Raw genomic sequence first — 12,744 nt, 5'->3', positions numbered from 1 at the left:
AAAATACGACCACTTCATAATTTACACCACATCAAATACTTTAAAATCATTATCATTTCCAAAAAAAAAAAATTGAGGTTGTACAACTCAGTGTAACAAAAAAAGTAAAATAAAAACACCTCACCAAAATCGTGTGACATTTAGGAGGTGAAAATAATTTATGTTTTAGTATAATGCGGAGTATATAGATATAGATAGAAAATCAAAGTCAATTCAAAACAAATTTGTTTGAACTCATTCTCCAAAAAAAAATGTCCATCCTGAACATGTATGAACTCGTTTTCCTAAAAAAAATCAAAAGTATTCATGTGAAATCAGCGGGTAATACGGTAGCTCATTTTGATCAGTATATTTCAAAGTAGACGTTAAATAAAAAAAAATTATTGAGAATGTTGATTTTTAAATCAACCAATTTTTTTAAAAAAATGAGTAGCATTCATATGCAATAAAAACAATAGAAAAATACGACCCCTTTATAATTTACACCTCATCAAATATTTTTAAATCATTATTATTTCCAAAAAAAATTATTTGAGGTTGTACATCTCAGTGTAACAAAAAAAAAGTCAAATAAAAACACCTCACCAAAATCATGTGACATTTAAGAGGTGAAAATAATTTGTGTTTTAGTATAATATATAAATAAAGATGGAAAACCGAAGTCAATTCGAAACATATTTGTATGAACTCATTCTCCAACAAGAAATCCATCCAGAACATATTTGTAAGAACTTGTTCTCCCAGAAAAGAAAAGAAAAAAGTAATTTGCAAGCTGTGGGGTTCGAACCCACGCGCACTTATGTGCAGAAGATCTTAAGTCTTCCCCCTTAACCACTCGGGCAAACTTGCACATGTACTAAGAGAATAAAAAGAAATCTATAGATTCCTTAGTTTCTTATGTATGTTAAGTGAATCAAATTCAATATGTATGATAGATGGATGAATAAAAGTTACATTGGAGCTAACACAAGAAATCGTGTAGGACTGACTTGTCGTTAATATATATATATATATATATATATATATATATATATATATATATATATATATATATATATATATATATATATATATATATATATATATATATATATATATATATATATATATATATATATTATCGTGTCAAAGTGAATGTTGGTGATCATGTTTCGGATGAAAATGGGGTGATTTTTGGCGGTAGCGGTGCCAGATATTTGTTAAGGGTTCGGAATTTATTGTATTAACCACTAAGTTAAGACCTCGTTATTACATGCACGTTGATGTATTATGATCTCTTTTTGTATTTAGTTTGTTACAAATTTACGATGTTTTGTGATCTGTTTTTTTTATTACTATTTTGTTACAAATTTTGTTCTACTAGAGACCGTTGAGCCAAATCAGTTATGTTCGAAAATAATTTGTGTTTTAGTATAATATATAGATATAGATGGAAAATCAAAGTCAATTCGAAACATATTTGTATTAACCCATTCTCCAAAAAGAAGTTCATCCAGAACATATTTGTATGAACTCGTTCTCCCAAAAAAATTAAAAGTAATTTGCAAGCTGTGGGGTTCGAACCCACGCGCACTTATGTGCAGAAGATCTTAAGTCTTCCCCCTTAACCACTCGGGAAAACTTGCACATGTGCGAAGAGAATCAAAACAAATCTATAGATTCCTTAGTTTCTTATGTATGTTAAGAGAATCAAATTTAATATGTACGATAGATGGATGACTAAAAGTTACATTGGAACTAAACAAGAAATCGAGTAGGATCGACTAGTCGTTAATTTATGCTATATATTCACTACGAAAAAACATGGCACATATTGACTCATTTTTGCGCCGAAATTCTGAATACCAACGCTTCATTTAAGCGTCGAAATTTTTAGAGTCGCTATATTTCGACGCTCTACAACATCACTATTAATTCCATTTTAGATGGTACACTGCGTCACTCTTGGTCATATTTTGACACTTTGTTTAGACGGTATATTTCAACCCTCTGTCGCGTCATTATATACTACATTTTCGCGCAACCCAACAACAAATTTTGACGCTTTCGAGTGTCACAATTTGAAACTATATTTTTGCCACCAAACAAATTTAGACCTTTCTGAGTGTCACAATTTCCATTGTTCTTCATTTCTTCACATAATGATATCATAGCGATTAATCTAAAACCGTAGGTGTGTTTATCTCTAAATATATATATTGAAACAGATTAATGAACAATCAACTTTAAATAGTAACAATACAAGAAAACACTGTCAATATTAACGCTTTTAATTTAATTTATCGACGAAAAAGAACGTTTGTGCATACTACATACATCAATTTGCATTGCCCTATCAAACCATAAATTAATGAAAACACCGGGAAAAAAATTAGCTAGGATTGATGTTCAACTTCTAAGTACTAACTATAGAACATGCTATATTTTTTTCGATCTACTGACTGAATTGAGTTAAAATAAATATTTAGGTCAAACTTGATTTACAAAAGTGGTCGTCGAAGCAATTCCGTCTAAATTTGTACTACGTATGTTTTTCTTTTGATATGAGATATTGGTAATCGAGGATAGAATACTTGGCACAAAATATTTTAGTTTGTAAGGTACTTTTAATTTAAATATTGAGGAACATTGGAAAAGTCAAGATGTTTCTTACTCGATATTAGATAAAACTAGTGTGTAGCCCGGGCGATGCCCCGGTTGCTACTTCGAATAATTAAAATTCGATTTTTTTTTCAACTCAATATTTGACTAAGATACATGTAGACCATAAAAGTGAAAAGATTCATAAATTTCATCAACTACACGTGTACGTTACCTGCACCATGCAAAGTAATTTTCCTAATGTTTTAATTGTTTAATTCACGGTTTTCCTAATATTGTAACTGTTATTTTTATTCTAATATAGTCCATACAAAATAAGAAATAACATACAAATTTAGTTGTTTTAGACTTCATGTTAACATGTATTATAAATTAACGTGCATGGATAAACAATAATTAGTGGTTGGTTAAGATGGTGATGAGAGTTATTCTCCAAACTTGAGGTCTTGTACGTGTTCGAACCTTATTGTATTGATTTTTGGTTGTCAATAACATCACATAACATTGGTGAGTGGATGATGTGGCGTAAGCAGGAGAGTTCTATGCTTCTCCCCTCTCTCCCTCCTTTCTCTCTCTTTTTAGGGTTTAAAAAAATTAGGGTTTTCTAGTGCGGAAATATGGTTATTTTCGCCCCTTCTCTTTCAATTCTGTTGTGTTTTTTGCGTTAGATCTCAATATAACTACATTGTTTCAGTGTGGTAAGTATCCCTATGGTGGGTTTGATGGTTTCGGTGTAGTAAGTACCCCTATGGTGGGTTTGTTTTTAGTTAAGTTTTGTGTGTTTAGTTTAGTTCAGGTTGTTTCTTTGGTAAAGATTTATGTGGGATCGAAGAGGATGTCAATCTTTCGACTACAATCAGACGAATCAGACGGAAATCATATTTGTCACGGCTACAACAGATCTATAGACCCCCTCGTCAATGAAGGTTGTAAATCACATCGATATAAAAGAGGGTATACAGAATGTTTGATATACTACGATCGTAGCTATGGTGAAAGGAAGTTTTTATTTGATTCGATTGTTATGTATTTGTTAGATTTAAATATTTATGTAGATGTCGTATGACTTTTTATCAATGAATTAATTTGTTTATCAAAAACATAAGTGAAGAGGGGAGGGAAATTTCGATAATTCCACTTTTGGTGTCCCCCATATAAAAGACTAAAATACCCTCGGTTACTTTGCAATTTAATTAATTACGCATAAAATCTTCCTCATAAAATCAACAAAAGTCAACAAAGAATATAACGGTTTCCAGAAATCAATACAGAAAAATCTGTCAAATTCTAATTTTATGCACGAAATCAATCAATTATCTCCACCAAATCTTATATGCACGAAATCAATCAATTTCCAAGTTATATGCATGAAATCAATCAATTATCTCCGGCAAATCTGTCAAATTCTAATTTTATGCACAAAATCAGTCAACACAAATTCTTATTTACAAGGGTTCTACAATAAATATTGTACACCGGAGTAAAAGTTAACTCAAAATGCTTAAAAATTAAGCTTATATATGTAAAAGTTATCTATTTTTTAATGATAATTTTTTTCATTTTAATAAAACTTATTTCTTCAAAATCACTAATAATGTATAAAATTAATCATTTAACCCTTTAAAATGTTTATCTATCGACTTTTTTTTACTAATATAAAAGTCAATCAAAACTAGCTAGGTTAAAGTTACAAAAAAATGTGTAAAAGTTATCTTGGTGTACAATAAATTTATTGTACACCTTGTGCGCACAAGACCTTTTGATCAATCAATTATCTCCACCAAATCCGTCAAATTCTAATTTAAAGGAAATTCAATCAATGACGGCTAATCTACTTAAAAATTCTACGGAGTAATTGATTTACAACTAGAATAAATATTTGATTGATTTACAGAAAAATGTAAGTGGACAGTCAGATTCGTCAAAAGTTTGCTTGTAATTTGCAAATTATTAACGTTAATGCATGTGTTACATTTTATATTTTGATATGAATGTCGTAATGATATACTTCCTCCGTTTCAAAAAGATCTTTACACTTACTATTTGCACGGATTCCGGTGCAATGTTTGACCGTTATTATATCCAATTTTGTATGGAAAAAATTTATAAAAAATTAATATTCTCAAAATGAATAACGAGACCAATCTAACAAGATCTTACATGTAACATTTTGATGTATATAATAGTGGGAATTTACGGTCAAAGTTTTCATACTTTTGACACATTTTTCAAAGCGTAAAGAACTTTCTGAAACGGAGGTAGTAATAGGCAAAAGAAACACTTAAACAAAATGCTTAAATGTGCAAGAGTACAATAGGAATTTCTTAAGAAGACATCAAGTATTCAAGTCCTCAAGGGTTCCCAGATATAGATACAAATACGAAACAATCCTAACGTTAAAAAATAATGTAGATATTTTTTTGGTGAAATAAAAATACTATAGATTGAAAGGGGAATCAAGTGAATTTTGAACCACTATTCCTTGGACTTAATTAACGTTACTAATTGTAACTTTTTGCAACCACTACTCGATCAACATACTTCGCCTACTTTGTCTCTGATCATTACACTTTGGAATCAAATATTATTCACAACAGGTATTGCTATAAATTTATTGTACACCGGGTTAAAATATATCCAATTCTTAATAAATTTTAACATGTTTTAATTAATTTCTTATGGCCATTTTTTATAATATGAAATTAATTTGATGGAAAAACTTTTTAAACGGTTGCATGATTACTTGTATACATTATGAGTTTTATGAAGAGATGATTTTTATTAAAAAGAAAATTTTAACTACTAAAAAATACATAACTTTTACATTATACCGGGGTAATTTTAAAGTATTTTGGGGTAATTTTACACCCATCTTACAATTTGTGTATTAACTATATATACCTTGTAAAACAAATCATTATTTTTCAACTAGCGTTCTAATTTAGTCAATTCTTTAGAGTTTTATTAAATAAAACTCTAGAGGATCCGGACTCCTACGAACCAAATCTGAGCCGTAATGATGATCCCTCCTTTGGCCTACTACTTGCATCAATTATTTAAACAAACTACTATCTTTGCTAAATATTTGAGTAGAAATGAAATAAGTTAATTCGTATATAAATGATCTAGTATGAAACATTTTCGAGAATTTTCATTTTTTTTGAATTTTAGTTTCCCTCTCCCTCGTGAATCGTAGCTGAGAGTTGCTACTGAACTTAGCCTCAAGCTCAATCAAGCTAACGGCCTTCTAACTTTGCTAATGACAATTTCGCCAAATAAAGTTTGAGAGTGAATAATATTCTAAACACGCACGATACATGTGATAACACACATGTCACATCCTAAAAGTACATCAACAAATACTCGAGTGCTTAATATGATTATTCACCCAATAAACACACCAAAAAGAGATGGTAAAATATTTTTACTAATCTTAATCATTTTATAATTTGAAACAAATTTAGTAACAATCGTGTCATTGGTACACTTAAGTTGACGTGCCCGGTGCCCGGTGCCCCATCAAAAATTTAGACAACCCTCTCTACTTTCACGGATCACCCTTCTCACGTGCAATCCACTTCCCAATTTCCGATCCCTTGACTAATAAACAAACCACATTCTCTTCACCTTCCCCCTTAAATCAACGAATTATTGTCTGATCTTTCATCATTTCATCCGATCTCAACTCTCTCATGTAATAATTCTCTCTCCTTTTTTTTTATCGCAATTCTCATCAATTATCGCAATTATCATCGCATCACTTAATTGTAATTGATTGCGTTTATGAATTTTGATTGAATTCGCAATTTTGATCGATACTAGGTTCATCAAGTTGAATTTTCGCGGTATTTTTTGGATTTTTTTTTTGTTGTTGATTTTGAGTACTCGATTAGCATCATATAGTTTGCCTTTTTTGAAATTCGATTGCAATCGGTCGACAGTACTTTGATTTTTATTGAATCAAGATGAGTTTCTGCGGTATTTTGAAGTTAATTTTGGATTTCAGAAAGTCTGCATTCTTAGTAGATCATTGAGACAGAAGATGAAAGAAATAAAAAAAGTTCCTGATCTGAATTTAGTTGTGTTTGATTTTGTTTTTGTTTACAGAACCTGAAAAATGGCGCAGATATTGATGCACGGAACTTTACATGTAACGATATACGAAGCTCAGGATCTTCACCATGGTAACAAACCTGGTGTTTTCCGCAAGGTCTATTTCTCTCTCCTTTATTTATAGTTGAATTTATGTGAATCGTTTGGAATATTCGTGGTGTGATTTTAATTTGGCTATCCAGATATTTTTTTATTTTTTGTGATCTGTGTTATGTGCCGGGTGGGATTTTTGTGACTGTGATCTGATCTGTAGTTATTAAAGGGTTGTTTGATGCTGATGATGTAGTTATAAAGAGGGGGTCCGACCTTTAGGAGTTAGGACCCATCATCAATAACCGAAAGGAGGGTATCTGGAATATCTACCATTAAATGTGCTTTTGGGGGTTCTATGTTGGATTCAGGGAGAATAAATAAAGGACTAAAAAAATGTAAATTTGAAATTTCTAACGGAATCGGATGAAGGAGTCGAAAACTTGAAATTTAGTGAAAGATTCCGGCGTGTAAAAATTTAGAAGAGTTTTTTTAGATATTTGGATGTTGGGTTGTAAGAGTCTTTTAGCAAATTTGGTGTGATGCAGTGAAAAATGTTAGATTGTTAGAAGTTTGGGTGTTTTTAAGAAATTTTGATGGATGGGGGTTTTCTTTGTGTGATAAATTATGGGAAATACAAATGGGTACGGAAATAGGTTTTTTTTTTTCCCAGTGAGAATTATGTATACCGTTACTCTTTTTTGTGCGATTGGACTTGTCGGGTGCATAGGCAATGAGTTTGTGGAATGGGGGATATGGAGAGAGATAGTGCCAGAGAGATCTTTTGAGGAAGTATGCTTGTTGTCAATCTTTGTTTACATGTGATAACTTGTTATTTGGATATTAGTATTCTGGAAAAAAGATTTATGGTGAGAGCTCTGTAATCCAACCGAAAAACAAGCAACTTTGTATAAGGTCCCAGTATATGAGGATACCATGTGTTTATCTCAAATGCAAATCCCCATTTGTGGACACGTTTTTATCACATTATGAATATCTATATTGACATTTGTCAAGGCTAACACTATAATACAATATGCAATAACTGTGTTTAACCATCTTATATCTTTTAAGTGACCTGAAGAATCAATACAAGGGACAGATTGATGCTAGTTTGTGGCAATAATATAAGTATTATATTTCTGTGCAAAACTGAAATTCCTGAAGATGTTATGACTTCCTGTGCCGTTACACAGTTTTTCGGCAATACTGTTTTATTGTTTGATGTTTAAGTTACTCCATAATTTCATTGGTTGAACATTTTCACAAGTTAAGTTCAATTTCTTATCCAAATAATCACATTTGCTCATAGACACTTGCACACAACGGAATTTGGTCTGGGAACCGTCCCTCCTTGATGAAGGCATTCTTCAACCAACCTTCATTTGACGAATCATTTTGTTAAAGTAAAATCTTCCTGACTACTAAATTTACCTTGGACCTTAGTCCTTGATCTTTTAGCAATCCACGAGCCACAAGTTTAGGTAAATTGTTTGGCAAAATGATCAAGTATTCGTCCCCATTCAGCCATGCTAACATGCTGGTCTTCTGTTTGCCTCCCTTACCCTCACCATATCAGTACATTCAGTAGTCCCAAATAGAACTTTTCAGCTAAACCTGTTTGATCTGGTTGCTTATTTGAGCAGCCTCTATCTTTGTCCCTTGAATTCCTGTGTCCTCACGCAGCTAATTGAATACACATCAGGCTGGTCTAGCTTTGAGCAACGCATCACTAACCTGTAATGTAGGCCCGAATACTAACCACTAATTACTGAAGTACATCCTATTATCACATCGACTACTCTTTTAGTTTCAAGCTATTTGCCGGCTTGCCACTGTTGCAATTTTGTTTTACAACCCTTGTCTGCTTGTCTCTTTAAAATATTGTGCAATTTACTAGTCACTTTAAAATCTTAATTCGATATTATTGGTCACACTTCGAATTAGTGAATGCCATAACTCCTGAAATCTGTAGTGTATGCATTAATCTTTATTGCTTATTAAGCTTTCAATTTGTGTCTCCTTTAAACAAAAGTTTTCTGGAATGACTATATAATGTCAAAGAAAAGGACCTGTATGATTCATTTCCAAAGAGCACATTGAATCCATAAACTCTTTTGTACGTCAACACTAGGCAATCTTTTAGGAAGGGAAACCACCTGCAGACGTGCTCACTTGTTGTTTATGGTGTTGAGACATTGAGGAGCCATATACAGTGTTTCTTCAGATGCATTACCCTTCTTAATTTGATTTGCAGATTTTGTAGGCTTTCTAAATAGAGAATTCAGCTTTCCACATAAATACATAAAGCTTCTTCTGCTGAGCACTTCTTATGGTTACTGTCTTAACTGTCCAATAACTTTTTCAGTGACGCATCTTGAAATATGGTGCATAATCACTATGTTATTCTACTACTATGTCAAGTAACCATATAAAGCTTTGGACTGTGTTTAATGTTATTCTGGGCGGGATCATTTTCTCTATTTTGTGTATGCCACGTTGCATATTCTGATATATTGGCAAATCCTTTGTTTGCAGCTTATGGCAAATATTGAGGAGACTGTTGGTGTTGGGAAAGGTACCCCTAAAATGTATGCAACTATTGATCTCGAAAGGGCTAGAGTTGGGAGAACTAGAATGATAGAAAATGAACCTTTGAACCCCAGATGGTATGAGTCATTTCATATATACTGTGCACATTTGGCTTCAAATATTATTTTCACTGTGAAAGATGATAATCCTATTGGAGCAACATTGATTGGTAGAGCATATGTACCTGTTGAGGAAATCATTGATGGGGAAGAAGTTGACAAATGGGTTGAAATTCTTGATAAAGAGAAGAACCCTCTAGATAGTGGTGCTAAGATTCATGTGAAGTTGCAATATTTTGAAATAGCCCAAGAAAAGAGTTTCAATCATGGTATTAAAAGTGGAAAATATCCTGGAGTTCCATACACATTTTTCCCACAGAGGAAAGGATGTAAGGTCTCTCTGTACCAGGATGCTCATGTCCCAGATAACTTTATTCCAAAAATACCTCTTGCTGGTGGTAAGTATTATGAGCCTCACAGGTGTTGGGAAGATATTTTTGATGCAATTACCAATGCAAAACACATGATTTACATTACTGGATGGTCTGTGTACACTGAGATTTCCTTGGTAAGGGATTCAAGGAGACCAAAGCCTGGTGGTGATATGACCGTCGGCGAGCTGCTTAAGAAGAAGGCAAATGAAGGTGTGAAGGTCTGCATGCTTGTGTGGGATGACCGAACATCTCTTAATTTGTTGAAGAAGGATGGTTTGATGGGAACACATGATCAACAAACTGAGGAATTCTTTCGTGATACTGAGGTTCATTGTGTCTTGTGTCCTCGAAACCCTGATAATGGTGGAAGCATAGTTCAGGATCTACAGATTTCTACTATGTTTACTCATCACCAGAAGATTGTTGTGGTTGACAGTGCGATGCCTGGTGGAGACTCGGAGCAGAGGAGGCTGGTGAGTTTTGTTGGAGGTATTGATATTTGTGATGGGAGGTATGATACTCCTTTCCATTCACTATTTAGGACACTCGACACTGCACATCATGATGATTTCCATCAACCTAACTTTCCCGATGGTGCAATTACAAAAGGCGGGCCTAGGGAACCTTGGCACGACATTCACTCCCGTCTTGAAGGACCAATTGCTTGGGATGTCTTATTCAATTTTGAACAGAGATGGAGAAAGCAGGGCGGGAAAGATGTACTGGTTGCATTGAGGGAACTTAATGATATTATACCTCCCTCACCAGTCACTTTCCATGATGACCCTGAAACTTGGCATGTTCAGTTGTTTAGATCAATAGATGGTGGTGCTGCTTTTGGTTTCCCCGACACACCTGAAGATGCTGCCAAAGCAGGACTTGTCAGTGGTAAGGATAACATTATTGATCGAAGCATCCAAGATGCATATATCCATGCAATTCGCCGAGCTAAGAATTTCATATATATTGAAAATCAGTATTTCCTTGGAAGCTCTTTTGCATGGGAACAGTCAGATGATATCACGAATGAAGAAATAGGAGCCTTACATTTGATTCCCAAAGAACTCTCCTTAAAGATAGTTAGCAAAATCGAAGCAGGTGAGAGGTTTACTGTTTACATAGTTCTTCCTATGTGGCCAGAGGGAATACCGGAAAGTGCATCAGTTCAGGCTATATTAGACTGGCAAAGGAGGACTCTGTCAATGATGTACAAGGATATTATTGCTGCTTTACGGGCTCAGGGTAGTGATGAGGACCCAAGGAACTATTTGACATTTTTCTGCTTAGCCAACCGAGAGGTGAAGAAGAGTGGTGAATATGAACCTTCAGAACAGCCTGAACCGGACTCTAACTATGAAAAAGCCCAGCAGAATCGACGTTTTATGATCTATGTCCATTCCAAAATGATGATTGGTATGCTCTCTCTCTCTCTCTCTCTTTCTCTTCAACCCGTGCACAAGCAGGTTTTCCTTAACTAGAAAGCAACCTCATATCTTCAAAAAAAAATCGAATTGTGTGATTTGCAGTGCTCGAGACTTGTATAAATTTAAGGAATTATCCATTGTTATAACTGCTTACTTATATGCTGTCATAAATTTTGTAGTTGATGATGAATACATTATTGTTGGATCTGCCAACATCAACCAAAGATCAATGGATGGTGCAAGGGACTCAGAAATAGCCATGGGGGCTTACCAACCACACCACTTGGTAACAAGGAACCAACCGGCACAGGGTCAAATTCATGGTTTCCGAATGTCCCTGTGGTATGAGCATCTTGGCATGCTTGATGACACGTTCACGCATCCCGAAAGAAGCGATTGCGCCGAGAAGGTAAACCGAGCTGCAGACAAATACTGGGATCTCTATTCAAGCGAGTCTCTTGAGCGTGATTTGCCAGGTCATCTGCTTCGTTACCCTATTGGTATAACTAGTGAAGGAGATATCACAGAGCTTCCAGGGTCTGAGTTCTTCCCTGATACCAAGGCACGGGTACTTGGTACTAAATCTGACTATCTCCCACCAATCTTGACTACCTAAGTCAATCTCCATTGTGAGAGGTAAAAACCCTTTTTCTCATGCTATTGCGAAACATACTGGAATTAGCAGGATAATAATAAAGTGGTGTTTTTGAGATAGGTTGGTGAGTTGGACTTTCTACAGGTTGTTTATTCAGGTTTTTACAAATTTTTCCTTTTTAGTTTGATCTTGGTGGTTACCAAATCTTTGTACGAGTTTATTTGCTTTGGTAACAGGTCACTGAGGCTTTTAATGGCAAAATATGTATTTGCTATCTACTTATGTATTATGTTGTGAGAGATTTCTTGTTTTTGCCCAATTTTGACTTGTTTACTCTTAATTGAGGCGATGAACTACAGTTTGCTATAATTATTCCGAGTATATTTAAGCTTGTTTCAAAAAGTTTCAGTTCTGATCTGTATTCTATAAGCATTTTTAACCTTTGCTCATCTGAATCAGTCATGGATTTTACTAGCTTATTGTTTTGAATGGTTGAAGAAGTATTACTACAGTTCCTTTTTTTTTGGTAATTATGGAAATGGCTTCATAAAAAAGTAAAAGGTAAGGAGCTAGTTATATATGGAAATGGCTTCATCATACATACTCTGCGTGTATGTGAGTTCCCACATACACCTCCTCTCACATTTTGACACGTCTTCAAGTGAAAAAAGAGAGGAGGAAAGCTGAGCGGGAGAAATTTTTCACGGGTTGGAACCAAAACAAGAAATGGGAGGGAGAGTTTGGCGCTGGTTTCCCCCCTCTTTGTTTGGCGCCCTGAGAATTTGGGAAAATGGTAAGCCTCTCTCTAAACCCTAAATTTGTTCACTCACAAGCTCACTGTCGAGCCACACCCATCAATTGTCCTCGATACTTGATTTTCATTTACAAAGTATGAGATCTTGTTTCGGAGCCGGAATGCTAGTTCAAGATGGTGCCACTTCAACTGCTCATTCCCC

General features: G+C 34.2%; 1 protein-coding gene and 2 non-coding genes across 4 annotated transcripts; 1 reads left to right on the top strand and 2 right to left on the bottom strand.

The window, feature by feature from the left end:
* Positions 1-766: 766 nt before the first annotated feature.
* Positions 767-849, bottom strand: TRNAL-UAA (transfer RNA leucine (anticodon UAA)). The gene has a single exon. It is a non-coding gene; the product is annotated as a tRNA-Leu (tRNA).
* Positions 850-1,542: 693 nt separating this feature from the next.
* TRNAL-UAA (transfer RNA leucine (anticodon UAA)) lies at positions 1,543-1,625 on the bottom strand. The gene has a single exon. It is a non-coding gene; the product is annotated as a tRNA-Leu (tRNA).
* A 4,455-nt stretch (positions 1,626-6,080) lies between these two features.
* Positions 6,081-12,196, top strand: LOC110784295 (phospholipase D alpha 1). 2 transcript variants are annotated; one of them, XM_021988740.2, is made up of 4 exons: positions 6,081-6,295; positions 6,709-6,811; positions 9,283-11,182; positions 11,373-12,196. In XM_021988740.2, the coding sequence occupies exons 2-4, from the start codon at positions 6,719-6,721 to the stop codon at positions 11,807-11,809; spliced, it is 2,430 nt and encodes an 809-aa protein (XP_021844432.1). In that variant the 5' UTR covers positions 6,081-6,295; positions 6,709-6,718; the 3' UTR covers positions 11,810-12,196. The 2 variants fall into 2 exon arrangements, with proteins under 2 accessions (XP_021844432.1, XP_021844433.1); XM_021988741.2 differs by lacking the exon at positions 6,081-6,295 and adding an exon at positions 6,349-6,446.
* Positions 12,197-12,744: the final 548 nt, after the last annotated feature.

Source organism: Spinacia oleracea, chromosome 4, assembly GCF_020520425.1.
Source record: "Spinacia oleracea cultivar Varoflay chromosome 4, BTI_SOV_V1, whole genome shotgun sequence".
NCBI lineage: Eukaryota > Viridiplantae > Streptophyta > Magnoliopsida > Caryophyllales > Amaranthaceae > Spinacia > Spinacia oleracea.
This window is presented reverse-complemented; position numbering and strand designations above follow the sequence as displayed.